At 35.3% G+C, this 20,126-nt stretch overlaps 4 protein-coding genes and 1 long non-coding RNA gene across 12 annotated transcripts in view; 2 read left to right on the top strand and 3 right to left on the bottom strand.

The window, feature by feature from the left end:
* LOC126753575 (clavesin-1) overlaps positions 1-3,563 on the top strand; it is a 13,265-nt gene extending 9,702 nt beyond the window's left edge. For both annotated transcript variants that reach the window (XM_050465126.1, XM_050465125.1), the window contains exons 3-4: positions 1,525-1,986; positions 3,122-3,563. In XM_050465126.1, the coding sequence (XP_050321083.1) occupies positions 1,525-1,986; positions 3,122-3,304 (645 nt within the window). In that variant the 3' untranslated portion in view covers positions 3,305-3,563. The remainder of the gene's footprint in view (positions 1-1,524; positions 1,987-3,121) is intronic.
* LOC126753576 (uncharacterized) overlaps positions 1-7,377 on the top strand; it is a 95,060-nt gene extending 87,683 nt beyond the window's left edge. Inside the window, exon 3 of the long non-coding RNA XR_007666168.1 lies at positions 7,277-7,377. This is a non-coding gene — a long non-coding RNA (uncharacterized LOC126753576). The remainder of the gene's footprint in view (positions 1-7,276) is intronic.
* On the bottom strand, positions 3,564-11,630 carry LOC126753573 (dihydrolipoyllysine-residue acetyltransferase component of pyruvate dehydrogenase complex, mitochondrial). 4 transcript variants are annotated; one of them, XM_050465123.1, is made up of 9 exons: positions 11,575-11,630; positions 7,373-7,512; positions 6,197-6,381; positions 5,739-6,137; positions 5,425-5,645; positions 5,205-5,353; positions 4,928-5,127; positions 4,760-4,862; positions 3,564-4,689 (listed from the first exon to the last, which is right to left on the bottom strand). In XM_050465123.1, exons 2-9 carry the CDS (start codon positions 7,501-7,503, stop codon positions 4,560-4,562), a joined length of 1,518 nt encoding a protein of 505 aa, XP_050321080.1. In that variant the 5' UTR covers positions 7,504-7,512; positions 11,575-11,630; the 3' UTR covers positions 3,564-4,559. The 4 variants fall into 4 exon arrangements, with proteins under 4 accessions (XP_050321080.1, XP_050321078.1, XP_050321077.1 ...); XM_050465121.1 differs by lacking the exon at positions 11,575-11,630 and adding an exon at positions 7,695-7,751; XM_050465120.1 differs by lacking the exon at positions 11,575-11,630 and adding an exon at positions 7,631-7,749.
* On the bottom strand, positions 8,365-14,808 carry LOC126753571 (zinc finger protein weckle-like). 4 transcript variants are annotated; one of them, XM_050465116.1, is made up of 5 exons: positions 14,538-14,808; positions 13,525-14,475; positions 13,106-13,458; positions 12,766-13,039; positions 8,365-8,820 (listed from the first exon to the last, which is right to left on the bottom strand). In XM_050465116.1, exons 1-4 carry the CDS (start codon positions 14,715-14,717, stop codon positions 12,904-12,906), a joined length of 1,620 nt encoding a protein of 539 aa, XP_050321073.1. In that variant the 5' UTR covers positions 14,718-14,808; the 3' UTR covers positions 8,365-8,820; positions 12,766-12,903. The 4 variants fall into 4 exon arrangements, with proteins under 4 accessions (XP_050321073.1, XP_050321071.1, XP_050321074.1 ...); XM_050465114.1 differs by having other exon boundaries at positions 12,775-13,039; XM_050465117.1 differs by lacking the exon at positions 8,365-8,820 and adding an exon at positions 12,249-12,704.
* On the bottom strand, positions 8,365-20,126 carry LOC126752928 (zinc finger protein 91-like). Its single transcript, XM_050463972.1, has 11 exons — positions 19,875-20,126; positions 15,827-16,783; positions 15,408-15,760; positions 15,222-15,345; positions 13,525-14,475; positions 13,106-13,458; positions 13,009-13,039; positions 10,719-11,081; positions 9,628-10,656; positions 9,219-9,571; positions 8,365-9,154 (listed from the first exon to the last, which is right to left on the bottom strand). Exons 1-11 carry the CDS (start codon positions 20,049-20,051, stop codon positions 9,019-9,021), a joined length of 4,827 nt encoding a protein of 1,608 aa, XP_050319929.1. The 5' UTR covers positions 20,052-20,126; the 3' UTR covers positions 8,365-9,018.

Below are 20,126 nucleotides of genomic sequence, written 5' to 3'. Positions count from 1 at the left end.
CTCAATGTGATGTTATTTGAAAGTCGCATAGTGACTTCATGTTAAGCTGGCTGCCTGCTCGCTCTATAAAAGAAAAGCAGGCACAGTGCCCAGCCAGTGCGTAGGTGACATTCGCGTCTCAATGTGATGTTATTTGAAAGTCGCATAGTGACTTCATGTTAAGCTGGCTGCCTGCTGGCTCTATAAAAGAAAAGCAGGCACCGTGCCCAGCCAGTGCTTAGGTGACATTCGCGTCTCAATGTGATGTTATTTGAAAGTCGCATAGTGACTTCATGTTAAGCTGGCTGCCTGCTGGCGCTATAAAAGAGAAACAGGCACAGTGCCCAGCCAGTGCTTAGGTGACATTCGCGTCTCAATGTGATGTTATTTGAAAGTCGCATAGTGACTTCATGTTAAGCTGGCTGCCTGCTGGCTCTATAAAAGAGAAACAGGCACAGTGCCCAGCCAGTGCTTAGGTGACATTCGCGTCTCAATGTGATGTTATTTGAAAGTCATAAAGTGACTTCATGTTAAGCTGGCTGCCTGCTGGTACTATAAAAGAGAAGCAGGCACCGTGCCCAGCCAGTGCTTAGGTGACATTCGCGTCTCAATGTGATGTTATTTGAAAGTCGCAAAGTGACTTCATGTTAAGCTGGCTGCCTGCTGGTACTATAAAAGAGAAGCAGGCACAGTGCTTAGGTGACATTCGCGTCTCAATGTGATGTTATTTGAAAGTCGCAAAGTGACTTCATGTTAAGCTGGCTGCTAGCTAGTTAGCATCTATATGTAGTATGGATTTCATGATTTCTCTAATGGGTTCCCTTACGTCCCCATGGTTTCTTCTTCTTCTTTACTGGCGTAGACACCGCATACTCTGTTATAGGCGCGTTTTCATTGAGGGCGTTTTTACGTGGCGGGTCCGAAACCCAGCGCACAACCCTGTGGAGGGACTGTTCGCCTTTACTTTAGCTTGCCTTCAAACGGATGTTCTTTGGCTACCCAGAGGATACTTGGTCTAAGACCGGAAGTCGTGAGCTGTTTGAGCCATATGTAAAAGAATCGTTTCTGGCCACTCTCAAGTGAATGGCAATCAGAGAACTTTCCTCATTTGCGTGAACTTCTACACATGACTCCATCCTCCCAATGGCTTACAGATAATTTAATTTGATTGCCAGGAATCCAAATATCTAATTAGAATTTATTCTAGTAATGCTTGATTTTTAAAATTACCAATGTTAAAGACTACAAACTAGGTTATTGACTACAAGGAGCTAAATTGACCTACATTCCGGATCAAACGAACTATGTCATCAGCCAAGTAGTGTATTTCACTTCACAATGAACTTAGATGTGACCCAGCTCTTCAAGCTCAGTTCTGAAACTGAGATTCCGTTAGACATTCTATCGACTGAATATTAGAATAAGCATGCGTTTTGAAAGCGACAACCTTTGGAACCACGACTTAACTTATATAACATTCATTTATCTGCAATAGAACAACATTTCATCCGAAATCAATTTAAATACATGCTATTTCCATTCCAGATGCGCACAACAGCCGCTTTCCGCAAAGATAATGCCGCGCTTGTCCATGGTCTACTCATAGAACAGCTCAAGGATATATTCATACAATACGGTATTGTGAATGTTTTGAAGAATTGCGATCAGCATGGACGTCGTGTAATGATTGTGAATTGTGGTGAACTATGGGATCCCAATTCGGTGCCGTCCGATGATGTTTTCCGCATGTTGTATATGGTGCATATTGCCGCCCAACTCGAGCCGGAAACACAAGTGCGCGGTGTCGTATGCATAATGGACTTTGACGGGCTGTCAATGAAGCAGGTCAAAGCTCTGTCGCCCACTTTCTCGAAACGTCTACTCACCTTTATACAGGATGCTATGCCGCTGCGTATGAAGGAGGTGCATTTTGTGAAACAACCTTTCATCTTTAAATTGGTGTGGGCGCTCTTCAAGCCATTCGTACGCGAGAAGCTCAACAAGCGGGTAAGCGGGGAGGAATTTTTATACATAATTTTGTTTATTATTTGAACGGGCGGTGGATACTTGGAGGTCGGTATTAGTCTACATTTAGTTAGTAGTTAGTAACAACCAAAAAGATAAATCGGAGATTCAATAAAGACCCGTTTGTCTTTCTGACTATACATATGCGGACTAGTACTTCAGTTTTTGAGATGTGATTGTCTCCCCAAGAAAATGTATATTCGTCGGAATAGCCGATATCGGCCCACTATAGCCCATAACTTCCATACAAACTGACCGATCAACATCAATTTCTTGTATGGCATTCGCCAAATCTTATTTCAATATCCGAACATATTGATCAAATCGGATCAGTATGACATATAGCTTCCATTTAAACAGACCAATCAAAATCAAGCTTTTGTACGGACAACTTTTTTATTTGACAAGATATCTTCGATGTTATCATTTGGCATAAATTATTGTCCAAAACATCACACAATTTCCGAAAATGTTGTTCGGATCGGATCACTACTCAAGTTCCTTTCCCACGACGGTCAGGTCTCCGTAGCCGGATCGGAGTGGGTTTTCATCCGGCCAAGGACTGTCAATTATGCAGAATTCTGCTGTTACAATAACAATAAGAGCTCGAGTTGCCATCTAGATTAATGGCAGATTAAACTACTTCTTATCCGAAATCGACTCCGACATACCAAATATGTATATGTTCATTGAACCCAACTAATCTAACATCCCTCCCACGACAGTCGGGTCTACGTAACCGAAACGGACCCGGATTTTTATCAGAATTCTGCCGTTACAACAACAACACCCCTCTCCTTATGCTCCAACCCCGTAGAAACATCAGGTTTCCTGGACTTACCGTTAGATGACTTCGATGACAACCAAACCGAATATAACCTTAGATAACCGCTCGAACAACAACCTTAAACCCAAAATAAAGCTAAGAATAAGAGATTTTATACAGTTTTGTGCTATAAGAAATGCTGCTATGTGGGCTTGAGATGTTTTTTCTTGTATTTGAAGACAGAATATACTACGAACGTACTCTTGCAAAGAAACCAAGCTTACAGCCGTGTCTAATACTTACATTTTGAAATTCATATCAAGCAAATAAATATTTTTTTTTATTTCACAGATGCATTTCCACGGTAGCGATATGAAGTCACTGCAGAAGTTCCTCTCGCCTGAAATCCTGCCCGAAAACTACAAAGGTACACAACCGAAAATCGATTACGGCGGTGCCGATTGGTTCACGCCGCTAGAGAAACATGCCGATTTTGTTAGAGAATGGTCTGAGCTGGGTCCAGCGAAGTGGTAAACCAATGAGTATCACAGCGTGCAATACTTGCTACAACCAAAGGCTGTACATTCCTTCTCTCTCTCTCTCTCTCTCTCGCTTGCTTGAAGAACAAAAACTAAACAAATGCAAAAATTTGTTTGTTGAGAAAAAAAAAATACATTAAACGCCGGCTTTTGCTAAATATGCGTCTTTCACATACACATGTAATTACTAAGCATTATTCCATTTTTTTCTATTATACTACAATTTAGAGTAAATAAAAGTGTTACAAAATAAATTCATCTTTCATTTGTCTAGTTGTGTATTTCCCTTCATTTGCTTTTTGACTATTCACTTTTCTACATTTTGTTATTTATTCATTTAAATTACAACAGCAATGCTGGACTGTCAGTTACCTTAAGGACCAAGTATTCGCGAATAACGAATAACGACTATTTGTTGTTATAATAAATGAACCAAACAGGAAAAAAAATTTAATTAATAATAATATTTCATAAATTATTAAATGAGTTGCAGCAACAATGTTCTGCTCCAATTAGCCATGCGCTCCATGCGTGCGCTCGTGAATTGTCGTGTGGACGCGGCGATTTTCGTTTATATAACTGTACATAAATTACATACATATTGTGTACTGTCGCCTTATCATTGACAAATGATTTATTATATTGAAATATTTTAACATCTGATTTGGCGCTTACATTGTATGTGGTAACATGTGTGAGATATCAATGCAACAACAAGTAATGCATATTTTCATATTTTCTTCTTTACGGCAGTTCTTTTGCTCTATTTTCAATATCATTCTTTACTTTGTGGGGCACACCAAGTCTATTTTACAAATTGCTGTGTTTTCTTTTCATACATACATACTATGTATGTATATATTAATTGTTGTTCTAATTTAATTAGCAAAACAAAATTAAGGAAAACGGAACTAAATTAAAACAAACAATCACATATGAGCTGATTCAAAACCAATTAAGTCATAATTAAAAATAAAGCAAAAAAAAAATAAATCCACATAATCGCGTATAATTCAACATACACAACAAAGCTCTCTCCGGTGGTAAATTTCTATATGCTGTGGGACCAAAATGTGTGGAGCGCACCAGCGCCAACGTAGAAATATTGTGATGGCCGTTACGTTGTACGCTTGTGTGCAGAATTTCTATTTTTCTTCGCTACCTATACATTCGCTGGTCAGTATAATGGATTACGCTTAACTGAATGTGGGTGTATGTATTTATGAAGGTATTTTTTAGTGGTGCTAAACTTAAAGAATCATTGTCTGTGGATCCTCTATGAAGTCACGGAAGTATTGCAGCCATTTGGCAGCAACAGCGCCATCCACTGTTCTATGATCCGCACTTAAAGTGACATTCATTACGCTGACTTCGCGGAAACTGCAAGCAGAAATTAAATTACAGATTTTACTTAACCGTTTCCTAATAAGTAGTGCTAGCATATAATTACCCCTTAAGGCTATCGGGGTCGAGTATCAACTTCTTCGTTGTGGCGCCAATTGCCAAAATGCAGGATTGTGGCGGATTGATGACGGCGGCGAATTGTGAAACGCCTGCAATTTATATTTATTTATGTTAATTAAGGATTGTCGTAAATAGCAATATTTTGCATACGCACCCATCATGCCGAGATTGGATACGCAAACGGTACCACCCTGGAATTCCTGAGGCTTCAATTTATTTTCTCTGGCCTTGGCAGCTAATGACTTGGTATCTTTTGAGATATCAATTACACCTTTACGGTCGGCGCCGAAAACAATTGGCGTAATTAAGCCGGTATCAGTGGAGACGGCCATTGATACATCGACGTTGTCGAATCTGCACGTAAAATATATGCAAGTAGTGTTCGCACTGCTGCAGTATTTCATTGTATGTAAAGCGCTTGTGCTACTTACTGTCTTATCACGCTTTCCATCCAATAGGAATTGGATTCCGGCACTTTGCGGCATGCAGTGGCAGTGGCTTTAATGATAAAATCATTGACCGACACACGTACACCTTGTTTCTCATATTTCTTATTGACCTTCTCTCGTAGTTTCAGCAACTGGCAAATATAACAAGCAGATTTTCGTATAATAAAAAAAGTATATAACAAACAATGACTGTGTTACATACATTGTCCATTTGACATTCCATGGTCACATAATAGTGCGGTATTTGCTGTTTCGACTCCTTTAGACGTTTCGCAATTACGCCGCGCACATTTGAAACCGGTATATCAATGTAGCCTCCTTGGGGTGCAGCCGGTGCTGCGTGTGCGCCGACCGCGGGTGCGGCTGCTGCCATGCCTGCAAGATCACTAGATTTTATTGAGCCATAGATGCCGCTGCCTGCACCTGCATGCGGGATTTACAAAAAAAATAAAAAGCCAATTAGTAAGCAAACAAGAAGTGTATTAGATTTTAACAAAGGGATGTATAGAACGAAACCTTGCAATCGTAGACTCTGTGCTTCGGCCAGTTTTTTTGCCATTGGACTGGCGTACACACGTTCGCCGCGTTGCTCTACGGCTGTCATGGGCTTACCACCGACAGGTGCGGCGGCCACAGGTGCTGGTGCTGCAGCTGGTGGTGGTGGTGGCGGTGCTACTGGTGCAGCTGCTGCTGGTGGTGGTGCTGCTGCAGCTGGTTTTGCTGCTGCTGGTGCACTGTCAACAAAGTCCTTGAATGCTGCCACATCTTCTTGATTTTGCACAATAATGCAAACCAATTTACCGATAGCTACATCTTTGGTACCAGCTTGTACGACAATTTTGGCCAAGTAGCCCTCCTCAGGTGTTTCGAAGCCCATTGTAGCCTTGTCAGTTTCGATTTCAGCCAAGAGATCACCTGCAAACATTTGAAGTGGTAACGGTGACTTTTCAAAACGTTTCATATATCTTATTTACCTTCGTTCAATTTGTCGCCCTCTTTCTTCTCCCAACTAATAATGGTACCCTGTTCCATAGTGGGCGAAAGAGCTGGTAGTGGCACTTTGATGTGCGACGGCAGGTCGGCGTAGTTTCGTGCAAAATTTGTACTCCACATACCCAACGGCTTTGTAACGTTTGCCACATGGTTCTTGGGCCCAAGCCTAGGTGCGAAAAAAAGTTACATATGTTTATTGCAATAAATACATTGGTAGGGTTATAAAAAAAATTGTGATCTTCCCCCTCCATAAATTCTATCATACATATGTATGTATATTATATTAGGTATACTGGTACCATATATGGTATCTACTGTAAAACCGCATTTCTTTTAAGTAAAAATGAGTATAGAAAGATCTATCGGTCGGTATATGCCATCGTAGTACGATCTAAACAATTTATACGGAGATTGTACCGTTACCTTGTATAATAACCAAATCCAAAATTCGTAAGGATATCTAGTAAAATGAAAAAGATTTCCATAAAAGGATGTTTTCAGATCGATATGTCAAAAGCTAATTCGCGTATATAAAGACAGACGGAGAGACAGATGGGAATGGCTAATTCGTCTCAACTCGTCTCGTAAACATTTATATCCTTTTTTTAAGGGTCTCCGACCTTTCTATTTGGGTGTTACAAAATTCAGGGTAGAGTAGAGAGTATTTTTTAACATTTTAGATGTACATGCTATGTTGTGCGTCACGAGTACGAAAACAGCTATACAAATTCAAATACATAATGTTTATGTCATAAGAATTGTTTAAAAGTATGTACATTTACATATACTTGTACATACATAGATGCAAAAAGTTCTATGAACGTAGAAAAAAGTCGAGAATGCCATTATCAGTAGCATACATATCGTGACGACATTTTTTTGATAGCTATGAACTACCTTAAGCATCTCATCCCACCACCTGCTAGTTAGATTGTATGTAAATAAATATATTGCTTTTTCAATTAATTTAAAAACTCAACATTATAACTAATTCCTTTCATTTACGCTAATGTCAGTTTGTGTTTGACATTCTCTATATTTTTTTTGGTTTTTGCAATCAGCACAAATCATCAGCCGAGGTTACACAATCAGCTTTCTAACCTTAAAACGTCATCAGAGCATCACTAACTCCGTTTGATATTATAAATGAGACGCACCTGAGTGTCTGTAGCTTCCTTGCCGTTTGTGCGCCCATAACACGTACGGCTTCACGTGCTGATCTTGCTCGTGCCAGCGCTGTTCCACGCAGTATTACGAGTTCGTTGCGTGCTGCAATTGTCCTCAACATCTTGACGCACTAAAGTTACACGCAAACAAATTATTGAACTATCGAATTAAATCAATTCAAAGGAAATACAGCTAAAATGTTTCTACAATATTTAGCCGCACAAATTTGTTGCAAAAATACCGCCCACCTTATTAAAATACAGTTTTTTAGATCGAAATTAATTTAGTGATAATTGCGCTACACACACCAACCTTTCTAGGAAGGTTACATACACACCGCAAATCGAATCGAACTGAATTTCAAGAATGAAAAGGGAAACGTCAAATTAGAAAATTTATCAGCAGAGGTGGTAAATAGAGTTGCCAATGCTTTTCAAATCAAATGACATTGAAACAACACTGTTGTAATCCGGCGTACAGGACAAAATTAAATTAATTTATTAAATGTATGCTAATTTTATAAAATGCGCAACTTATAAACTATGATGAGCCGCTAGAATTTGTTACGTTAACCAAAATAATATGATTTAACTGTTTTAATATCCGTTAACCTTATGGTACTAAATATGAAAATGCATCTGTTATAGAACTGTCATTCAAAATTATAGCAAAAATATAGGATTTAAAATTTATTCTTTATGGCAATAACTAAAGATTTTGAACAAAAACTATAACTGCCGTATTAAATTTAAGAATAGAGCAGATCTTTTTGTCTTATCACGCACATACAGATAAAGTGTGCCGTGCGAGCGTATGGCTGCTAGTTACTTTCCATTTATATAAGTTCAAGGCCACTCGTTATCATCATGTTTCAGACAAGTACACATACATATGTAGCCATTTATGAATAACTTGAAATCATAATTAAATCTAGGAAACGCAACAAATGACTTTCAAAAGTTTTTGATAAAAACAAACATACTCCTGATTAACATTTATTATAATATATTGCAATAAAAAATATTAACTTAGTGAAATAATTTAAGACTATGACTTATCACTACGATCAGGCATATGTATGTACATATGTAATTATGTCTGATTCTCCTATAAATATATTTCAATACATACTGACAATTTTGGTATGCTTAAGTGAGGCTTTAAAAAGAGCATTTCAATCCGTTGTATAAAGTGGCTTCTTTTTATACATTTACAATAACTGCAGACGTTTTAGTCATTAAAAATTAAGACTTAGTTTTAAACACGTAAACTAGAAATATAGTAGCCATTAATATGTATCAATCATCATAGACATAAGTGAATGTAGGTTGCATGTGTATACCCATTGACCCAGTTATCAATTCTTGGTATTATATTGTCTGTTATTTAGTCATCATCAGGTCGCCGGCCAAGAGTAATCACTTGAGCACAATCACAGCTTTGAAAAAGTAAGGACATTAATACTCACAAAGTTTGTTAATGTTGAACAAGGAAATACCGCACACACTTATTTATTATTCCCTGCATATTTTTATGTTTCGTTGTTGTTGTTGAAGCGGCAGAAAACATTCCTGAAGTAATTTCGAGGAATGGCGCCGAATTGACAACATTGGATAAAAATCCGGGCCCGCTCCGTTTACTTAGACCCGACTGTCGTAGGAACGGTGTTGTGTTTCTCCTTTACAACTGATTGGAGGTTCGGTTTTTTGCCGGAAGAAAAGTTTCCACTTTGTTTACATACCACGGGCAGCAGATTCTCAGCTGTGCGGGTGCTGCAAATTAAATGATTTTTATAAATTTTGTTTTATATTAAATATATATATTTTTTTAACTTACACTGTTTTTAAAACCGCTAATTTAGGGATATTTTTAGTGAACTTCTTTTCTCCGGAAGCCTCTAAGGCCGCAAATTCTTCGGGATGAAACTTTCTTTTGTGAGTGCGACAATTTGAGCCATGTGCAAACGTTTTGTCACAGAAGTCACATGAATATGGCTTTAAACCACTATGAAGTAATAAGTGAGTTTTTAAAGTTTTCGCTCGTTTGAATTCGCGCCCACAATAATCGCACTTATGACGCATCTCATCAGAATGCACAAGCATATGACGATTCAAGGTTACACGCGAATTCAATTCTAAACCACATTCGCTGCATATATGTTTATGATCGCTGTGCATTTCCATATGATTCTGCAAATATTCTTTATAGTAACTTATGCATACCCTTTAATGTTTGCAGTACGTACCTTCAAACGTGCTTGAGTTTTAAATCCTTTCTTACAAATCTCACATTCAAAAGGGGCATAGTCCGTATGTTTAAGCATGTGCTCCCGCAGTGTAGTTTCGGTGTGCGTACCTTCACCACATTCTTCGCAAATGAACGGGCGAATTTCTTCATGCACAAACTTAATATGACGAAATACATAATCTTTCGTTTGGAATTTTCGGTCACATTGTGGACATGGATATATTTTCTTCTCTGCTACAGGTCGATGTATCTTAAGGTGTCGTTTTAAATTGAATTTAGATTTGAAAGTTCTGGAACATTGTGGACAAGAAATGATGCTAGGTAGTGTTTCAACACCATGTTTTTTCCTCATATGTATAAGATAATTGCTACTTTTTTTGAAATGGAGTGTGCAATCGTTACAAAAGTGTTTGTTTACATTCGATTCCTCATCCGAAGAACTTTTACGCTTTTTCAGACGATGGATTTTGCTATATACTTTGCTAGTAACTTCTGAGTTATTGTCTTTTATGCTATTACTTGGAAATTCAGTACTATCTACTTTGTTAGTATGATTCTCAACTGCGCCAATGGGATCTTGGAATTCACTATTATATTTACTTAGGCGTTCACTACTACCTACTTCATTAGAAAGATTTTCAACTGCATCACCAATGGGATCCTGGAATTCACTATTAAATTCGATGTCTTTAAGAAATATACCACTCTGTAACTCGTCCGTTATTACTTCACTTTTTATAATACTATCCAATGATTTATGTTCAATTATTTCGGGTGCATCAGCAACAAAAATATTTTCAATAGATGGTTTGGTATCCGATATGTTCAACAAATATAACTCATACCCAAGTAGTTTATATTTTTCTCGGATAACCCGAAAATCTTCAGCTTTTCTGTGACCAGAATTTTGAATTTCGTGGTACATACTCTGTACTCTGTTCACTTGATTTGTGAATTTCGACAAGGTCGAAACCGATGAAAAGCATTGTGCACAAAGCCAATGTGGTAAATTTTCATTTTGCCGTATCTAAACAATATAAGACAAATACAGCAATTATTTAAATACAGTTTAATTATGCATATAGTTACATGAACTTTAAAAAACTCCGCTATGAAATCTACAAGTTCGTTTGTGTCAACTGGAGTTTGGTTTTGATCTGCATATATATTGATATTTCGTACATCGTCTTTAGCACAGAGTCTACACCAAAATTGCCATTCGGTGTCGGCAAAATTACTTCTGAAATCTTCAAATGTGTTAGACATAGTAGAAAATTTTATACTTTTAATATTAAGTTGCTTGTATTTGTTCTTGAGAAATATATGGTATATAAACCACAGTATATACCGTAGATAACCTTTTCGTGGTAGCTTTCTGAGGGGTGAATAGCGGCCATCTTGGATTTTCAGAGGTAGCAACGCAGTGCTGTATATATTAAGGCGTAAATACTTAGCAAATTTATTCTATTAAATAACAAAAACTATAAATATTGTTGCTCAATATAAAAGGGAATTATTTATTAATGACATATATTTACTAATATTTGATTTAAACGCCATAGTGTATCATGTTTCGCCCATAAAAATATCATTTACTGATAGTCAGATATTCTTTATGTAGAGAGTTCTTATTAATAAAAAGAATTAAAGAAAAAATTTAACATTAAACATCAAGTAATATCCCAATAAAATTGAACAGATATGCAAAGTAATTCAATATAATCACTTAAATGACGTAAACACTTACATTATTTAATATCTTTTAAAGTCTCGATCATCAAAATTTAAAATTTATATGTTGTTTAAATGCTAACACAACACCCTGATTACCATGAAAGTAGCAAAAAAAGTGTAACACAACACCCTAAGATTTTCTAGAGGTGAGTATATGTATGTAAACAATGAAAAGGTTTATTACTGTATATACTGAGCTACACACACCAACCTTTCTAGGAAGGTTACATACACACCGCAAATCGAATCGAACTGAATTTCAAGAATGAAAAGGGAAACGTCAAATTAGAAAATTTATCAGCAGAGGTGGTAAATAGAGTTGCCAATGCTTTTCAAATCAAATGACATTGAAACAACACTGTTGTAATCAGGCGTACAGGACAAAATTAAATTAATTTATTAAATGTATGCTAATTTTATAAAATGCGCAACTTATAAACTATGATGAGCCGCTAAAATTTGTTGCGTTAACCAAAATAATATGATTTAACTGTTTTAATATCCGTTAACCTTATGGTACTAAATATGAAAATGCATCTGTTATAGAACTGTCATTCAAAATTATAGCAAAAATATAGGATTTAAAATTTATTTTTTATGGCAATAACTAAAGATTTTGAACAAAAACTATTAACTGCCGTATTAAATTTAAGAATAGAGCAGATCTTTTTCTCTTATCACGCACATACAGATAAAGCGTGCAGTGCGAGCGTATGGCTGCTAGTTACTTTCCATTTATATAAGTTCAAGGCCACTCGTTATCATCATGTTTCAGACAAATACACATACATATGTAGCCATTTATGAATAACTTGAAATCATAATTAAATCTAGGAAACCACGAGACAAATGACTTTCAAAAGTTTTTGATAAAAACAAACATACTCCTGATTAACATTTATTATAATATATTGCAATAAAAAATGTTAACTTAGTGAAATAATTTAAGACTATGACTTATCACTACGATCAGGCATATGTATGTACATATGTAATTATGTCTGATTCTCCTATAAATACATTTCAATACATACTGACAATTTTGGTATGCTTAAGTGAGGCTTTAATAAGAGCATTTCAATCCGTTGTATAAAGTGGCCTCTTTTTATACATTTTCAATAACTGCAGACGTTTTAGTCATTAAAAATTAAGACTTAGTTTTAAACACGTAAACTAGAAATATAGTAGCCATTAATATATATCAATCATCATATACATAAGTGAATGTAGGTTGCATGTGTATACCCATTGACCCAGTTATCAATTCTTGGTATTATATTGTCTGTTATTTAGTCATCATCAGGTCGCCGGCCAAGAGTAATCACTTGAGCACAATCACAGCTTTGAAAAAAGTAAGGACATTAATACTCACAAAGTTTGATAATGTTGAACAAGGAAATACCGCACACACTTATGTATTATTCCCTGCATATTTTTATGTTTCGTTGTTGTTGTTGAAGCGGCAGAAAACATTCCTGAAGTAATTTCGAGGAATGGCGCCGAATTGACAACATTGGATAAAAATCCGGGCCCGCTCCGTTTACTTAGACCCGACTGTCGTAGGAACGGTGTTGTGTTTCTCCTTTACAACTGATTGGAGGTTCGGTTTTTTGCCGGAAGAAAAGTTTCCACTTTGTTTACATACCACGGGCAGAAGATTCTCAGCTGTGCGGGTACTGCAAATTAATCGATTTTTATAAATTTTGTTTTATATTAAATATATATATATGTTTATAACTTACACTGTTTTTAAAACCGCTAATTTAGGGATATTTTTAGTGAACTTCTTTTCTCCGGAAGCCTCTAAGGCCGCAAATTCTTCGGGATGAAATTTTTTTTTGTGAGTGCGACAATTTGAGCCATGGGCAAACGTTTTGTCACAGAAGTCACATGAATATGGCTTTAAGCCACTATGAAGTATTAAATGACTTTTTAAAGCTTTCACACGTTTAAATTCGCGCCCACAATAATCACATTTATGCCGCATTTCATCAGAATGCACAATCATATGACGATTCAAAGTTAAACGCGAATTCAATCCTAAACCACACTCACCGCATATATGTTTATGATCGCTGTGCATCTCCATATGCCTCTGTAAATATTTTGTATAGTATCTTATGCATACTCATTAAAGAGTAGAAGAGCTTGCATTACGTACCTTCAAACGCGCTTGATTTTTAAATCCTTTCTTACAAACTTCACATTCAAAAGGTGCATAGTCGGTGTGTATAAGCATGTGCTCCCGCAGTGTAGCTTCCGTGCGTGTACACTCACCACACTCTTCGCAAACGAATGAGCGTATATCTTCATGAACAAACTTTATATGTCGCAAAACATAATCCTTAGTTTGGAATTTTCTATCACATTGTGGACATGGAAATATACACTTTTCCGCTAACGGTCGATGTATTTTTACATGACGATTTAATTTGAATTTATATTTGAAAGTCTTCGAACATTGCGAACAAGAAAAACAAGTATCTCTTGCTATGTCAATACCGTGCTTTTTCTTCATATGAATACCATAATTACTACCCCTTTTGAAATGTAGTGAGCATTCGTTACAGAAGTATTTGTCTGTTTTTGATTCTTGATCCGAGGAATTTGGTTGCTTTTTCATCCGACTTTGTTTTTTGTATTGTTTTCCATTTGGTTCGGATTCACTATCATCTTTAATATGGTTAAGGGAAATATTACTCTCTACTTCATCAGTAGGATTTGTAATTACATCACCAATTGGATCTTGAAATTCCCTATTATATTCGCCTGCATTAAGAAAGATGCCACTCTGTAACTCGTCCGATATGATTTCATTCTTAACAATATTATCCAAGGAGTTGTGTACAAATATTTCTGGTGCAGCGGCAACAAAGATATTTTCAATAGATGATTTTGTATCCGACCTATTAGACGTGACGAACTCATACTCAAGTAAATTATATTTATCTCGTATCACACGAAAATCTATAACATTTTTGTTGCCAGAACTTTGTATTTCGTTGTACATTCTTTGCACCATGTTAACTTGTTTTGTGAATTTGAACAAGGTCGAAACCAATGAAAAGCATTGTGCACAAAGCCAATGTGGTAAATTTTCATTCTGCTGCATCTAAACAAAATATGACAAATACAGTAATTATTTAAATACAATTTAATTACGTATATAGTTACTTGAACTTTAAAAAAATCCGCTATGAAGTCTACAAGTGTTTCGTTTGTGTCAACTGGAGTTTGATTTTGTTCTGGATATATTTTGATATTTCGTACATCGTCTTTAGCACAGAGTCTACACCAAAATTGCCATTCGGTTTCGGCAAAATTAATTCTGAAATCTTCAAATGTGTTACACATAATAGAAGATTTTATACTTTTCAAAAAATTTAAATATTAAGTTGCTTGTATTTTTTCTGGACAAATATGTATGTATATTGTATGTGTACAAATGTTTTGACAATTTGGGTTTGATTACTTCAATGTTGTATCTTTGAAACATGAGAGAAAAGGGAATAAATAATCCCCATTAATGAAAAAGTGCTAATATTCTAACATAACCACTGGAAATTTGTTTGAAATAAAAATAAGTATTTTAATATATAATTATTGAAATTATTAAAAATGTATATTTTCACAAACGGTTGAAACTTACATAAAATAAAAAATGTACTAAAACTTTAATTCTATTTTAACAAGTGGTAGATCAGCAGTTGCTGATAACCCATAACTTTTGACTACCAATATGTGTTTTAACGGCATTAAGCCTTCGTCCAAGGATAATTATTTGAATATTCCAAAAACTTGTAGACTGATTAATAGACCAGTTAAGCAAAATAGTTCCGTTATAACATGCACTTATGTTTTATTTTCAATATATTGTTGTGTTTCATCTTTACAACTAGATGGGGGTTTCGGTTTCTTGCCGAAAGAAAAATTTCCACTTTGTTTGGATACCACGGGAAGTAGATTCTCAGCTGTGCGTGTACTGCAATGATTACGATTTTTATTAAATTAGTTTTTAATCGTTGTTTCAATTTGTCTACTTACACTGTCTTTAAAACCGCTAATTTAGGGATATTTTTGGTGAATTTCTTTTCTCCGGAAGCCTCTAAAGCCGCCAATTCTTCGGGATGCGACTTTCTTTTATGAGTACGACAATTTGAGCCATTGGCAAACGTTTTGTCACAGAAGTCACATGAATATGGTTTTAAGCCACTATGAAGTATTAAGTGAGTTTTTAAAGTTTTCGCTCGTTTGAATTCACGCCCACAATAATCGCACTTATGGCGCATCTCATCAGAATGAACAAGCATATGACGATTCAAGGTTACACGCGAATTCAATTCTAAGCCACATTCGCTGCATATATGTTTATGATCGCTGTGCATCTCCATATGATTCTGAAAATATTCTATGTAGTAGCTTATGTATACTATTTAGCTTATGTATTTATTTACAGTACGTACCTTTAAACGCGCTTGATTTTTAAATCCTTTCTTACAAACTTCACATTCAAAAGGTGCGTAGTCGGTATGTATAAGCATGTGCTCCCGTAGTGTAGCTTCCGTACGTGTACACTCACCACACTCTTCGCAAATGAATGGACGTATATCTTCATGTACAAATTTTATATGTCGGAAAACATAATCCTTAGTTTGGAATTTTCTATCACACTGTGGACATGGAAATATACGCTTCTCAGCTAAAGGTCGATGTATTTTTATATGACGATTCAATTTAAATCTAGATTTGAAAGTTCGTGAGCATTGCGGACAAGAAAAACAAGAAGAAGGATCTCTTTCTATGTCAATACCGTGTTTTTTCTTCATATGTATGCAATAATTGCTACTCCTTTTGAAATGTAGTGAGCATTCGTTACAGAAGAATTTGACTGTTTTTGATTCTTGATCCGAAGAATTTAGTTTCCTTTTCATCCGATTGGGTTTCTTGCATTCTTTTCCATTTGGTTCGGACTCACTATCTTCTTTAATATTGTTAAAGGAAATATTACTCTCTACTTCATCAGTAGGATTTGCAATTACATCACCAATTGGATCTTGAAATTCATTATTATATTCGCTTTCATTAAGAAAGATGCCACTCTGCAACTCGTCCGATATGATTTCACTCTTCACAATATTATCCAAGGAGTTGTGTACAACTATTTCTGGTGCATCGGCAACAAAGATATTTTCAATAGCTGACTTTGTATCCGACCTATTAAACATAACGAACTCATACTCAAGTATATTGTATCTATCTCGTATTACTCGAAAATCTATAACATTTCTGTTGCCAGAACTTTGTATTTCATTGTACATACTCTGTACTTTGTTAACTTGTTTTTTGAATTTGGACAAGGAGGAAACCAACGAGAAGCATTGTGCGCAAAGCCAATGTGGTAAATTTTCATTTTGCCGTATCTAAACAAAATATAACAATACAGCAATTATTTAAATACAGTTTAATTATGTATGTATTTAGTTACATGAACTTCAAAAAACTCCGCTATAAAATCTATAACCGCAGCAGGTCTGTGAACTGGAGTTTGGTTTTGTTCTGGAGATATATTGATATTTCGTACATCGTCTTTAGCACAGAGTCTACACCAAAATTGCCATTCAGCATCGGCAAAATTACTTTTGAAATCTTCAAATGTGTTAGACATAATAGAAAATTTTATAATTTTTAATGAAGTTAAATATTAAGTTGCTTGTATTTTTTCATGACAAATATATAGTATATGGCAAATGTTTTGACAATTTTGGTTTGATTACTTCAATGTTGTATTTTAGAATCATGCGGGAAACGGGAATAAAAAAATCCCCATTAACGAGAATCTGCGAATCTTGCACCATTACCATTGAAATTTTTTATGAAACTAATAACGATTTTAATACAAAATAAAAAATGTACTAAAACTTGATTTTTATGTTAACAGTGATAGATCCATGCTGGTAACATCTAGCTTTTGAACATATTTTTTTAAAGACATGCATCCAAGGATAATTAATCAAATGCTCCGAAAACTTGTAGATTAAAAAGTTATACACCAATTAAGCGGTTATATATATGTAGTTAGAATTTTCAAATAATCCTTTATTTTTAATTTTATTTTCTAATTGTACATATGTATATTTAAGAATTCACATACAAAATTTCATATCGTTCCGTTACATATTTTCGAAGTTGCATGCAAATTTGAAAAAGGCGTTTCAGAGTGGCTGGAAGGATAAGTACCATTATCCGTAGTATCCTTATGCCATGGTCAGTATCCTTACACCATGGCCAGTATAAGCAGCTAAGGCAGCAGTAAACTTTTGAGTTTGTACTTATTGTTTGACAATGAAGTGTTGCAGAGAAATTAAAAAAATCTCTTAAGTTTCAGTGCATCGTCCGATTATGTATTCCAGGTAAGTTAAAAAAAATCTATCCTGTGTAAAGTGCATTCCAACATTTAAACGCATTTTTCTCAATATGATGTTTTCAAAGTCGGTGGCCAACATTTCTCGAAATCGGCTAAGCTGATTGGTCTCCAATGTTAACACGAGCTTCTTAAATAAATTTTTTTGTAATTAATCACCATCACCGCAAACGTACTTTTTGAGAGGAGCTCACGGAGATCAGCTGTAGACCCTTTTCAAATAAATAGTTTTAATAACACTGCCTTTAATTACAGTTAAAAAATACCTAATATTAAAATTTTTTGAATCAATAAATTTAAAAGTTTTCTTAGAATAAATTCTTTAATATAAGCTCTTTTCGTTCTTCTAACTGTATATAACCCCTTAGCAAAATACCATAGTTACGTTACAACACACATTATGTTTTATTTTCTATACATTGTTTTGTTTCATCTTTACAACTAGATGGGGGTTTCGGTTTCTTGCCGAAAGAAAAATTCCCACTTTGTTTGGATACTACAGGAAGTAGATTCTCAGCTGTGCGTGTACTGAAATTATTAAATGTTTTATTAAATTTGTTGTTTATCGTTGTTCCTATTTGTCTACTTACACTGTCTTTAAAACCGCTAATTTAGGGATATTTTTGGTGAATTTCTTTTCTCCGGAAGCCTCTAAGGCCGCCAGTTCTTCAGGATGAGACTTTCTTTTGTGAGTACGACAATTGGAACCACTGGCAAATGTTTTGTCACAAAAGCCACATGAATATGGTTTTAAGCCACTATGAAGTATTAAGTGAGTTTTTAAAGTTTTCGCTCGTTTGAATTCACGCCCACAATAATCGCATTTATGACGCATTTCATCAGAATGAACAAGCATATGACGATTCAAGGTTATACGCGAGTTCAATTCTAAACCACATTCGCTGCATATATGTTTATGTTCACTGTGCATTTCCATATGATTCTGCAAATATTCTTTATAGTAACTTATGCATACCCTTTAATGTTTGCAGTACGTACCTTCAAACGTGCTTGAGTTTTAAATCCTTTCTTACAAATCTCACATTCAAAAGGGGCATAGTCCGTATGTTTAAGCATGTGCTCCCGCAGTGTAGTTTCGGTGTGCGTACCTTCACCACATTCTTCGCAAATGAACGGGCGAATTTCTTCATGCACAAACTTAATATGACGAAATACATAATCTTTCGTTTGGAATTTTCGGTCACATTGTGGACATGGATATATTTTCTTCTCTGCTACAGGTCGATGTATCTTAAGGTGTCGTTTTAAATTGAATTTAGATTTGAAAGTTCTGGAACATTGTGGACAAGAAATGATGCTAGGTAGTGTTTCAACACCATGTTTTTTCCTCATATGTATAAGATAATTGCTACTTTTTTTGAAATGGAGTGTGCAATCGTTACAAAAGTGTTTGTTTACATTCGATTCCTCATCCGAAGAACTTTTACGCTTTTTCAGACGATGGATTTTGCTATATACTTTGCTAGTAACTTCTGAGTTATTGTCTTTTATGCTATTACTTGGAAATTCAGTACTATCTACTTTGTTAGTATGATTCTCAACTGCGCCAATGGGATCTTGGAATTCACTATTATATTTACTTAGGCGTTCACTACTACCTACTTCATTAGAAAGATTTTCAACTGCATCACCAATGGGATCCTGGAATTCACTATTAAATTCGATGTCTTTAAGAAATATACCACTCTGTAACTCGTCCGTTATTACTTCACTTTTTATAATACTATCCAATGATTTATGTTCAATTATTTCGGGTGCATCAGCAACAAAAATATTTTCAATAGATGGTTTGGTATCCGATATGTTCAACAAATATAACTCATACCCAAGTAGTTTATATTTTTCTCGGATAACCCGAAAATCTTCAGCTTTTCTGTGACCAGAATTTTGAATTTCGTGGTACATACTCTGTACTCTGTTCACTTGATTTGTGAATTTCGACAAGGTCGAAACCGATGAAAAGCATTGTGCACAAAGCCAATGTGGTAAATTTTCATTTTGCCGTATCTAAACAATATAAGACAAATACAGCAATTATTTAAATACAGTTTAATTATGCATATAGTTACATGAATTTTAAAAAACTCCGCTATGAAATCTACAAGTTCGTTTGTGTCAACTGGAGTTTGTTTTTGCTCTGCATATATATTGATATTTCGTACATCGTCTTTAGCACAGAGTCTACACCAAAATTGCCATTCGGTTTCGGCAAAATTACTTCTGAAATCTTCAAATGTGTTAGACATAGTAGAAAATTTTATACTTTTAATATTAAGTTGCTTGTATTTGTTCTTGAGAAATATATGGTATATAAACAAATG

Source organism: Bactrocera neohumeralis, chromosome 3, assembly GCF_024586455.1.
Source record: "Bactrocera neohumeralis isolate Rockhampton chromosome 3, APGP_CSIRO_Bneo_wtdbg2-racon-allhic-juicebox.fasta_v2, whole genome shotgun sequence".
NCBI classification, from domain to species: domain Eukaryota; kingdom Metazoa; phylum Arthropoda; class Insecta; order Diptera; family Tephritidae; genus Bactrocera; species Bactrocera neohumeralis.
The sequence above is the reverse complement of the archived record's forward strand: the minus strand, read 5'-3'. Positions and strand labels throughout refer to the sequence as shown.

Bases quoted from the DNA above. Each gene is read 5' to 3' on its own strand.
- LOC126753573 (XM_050465123.1), bottom strand. From the start codon at position 7,503: ATGTTGAGGACAATTGCAGCACGCAACGAACTCGTAATACTGCGTGGA. The intron at 5,354-5,424 runs GTATGTAACACA...TATATTTGCCAG, and splicing joins TGGAATGTCAAATGGACAAT to TTGCTGAAACTACGAGAGAA. The intron at 4,690-4,759 runs GTAATTATATGC...TTCTGCTTGCAG, and splicing joins GACCCCGATAGCCTTAAGGG to TTTCCGCGAAGTCAGCGTAA.
- LOC126753571 (XM_050465116.1), bottom strand. From the start codon at position 14,717: ATGTGTAACACATTTGAAGATTTCAGAATTAATTTTGCCGAAACCGAA. The intron at 14,476-14,537 runs GTAACTATATAC...TATTTTGTTTAG, and splicing joins CGGATTTTTTTAAAGTTCAA to ATGCAGCAGAATGAAAATTT. The intron at 13,040-13,105 runs GTAAGTTATAAA...ATTAATTTGCAG, and splicing joins TTAGCGGTTTTAAAAACAGT to TACCCGCACAGCTGAGAATC.
- LOC126752928 (XM_050463972.1), bottom strand. From the start codon at position 20,051: ATGTCTAACACATTTGAAGATTTCAGAAGTAATTTTGCCGAAACCGAA. The intron at 15,346-15,407 runs GTAAGTAGACAA...TAATCATTGCAG, and splicing joins TTAGCGGTTTTAAAGACAGT to TACACGCACAGCTGAGAATC. The intron at 9,572-9,627 runs GTACGTACTGCA...GAATATTTGCAG, and splicing joins AAACTCAAGCACGTTTGAAG to AATCATATGGAAATGCACAG.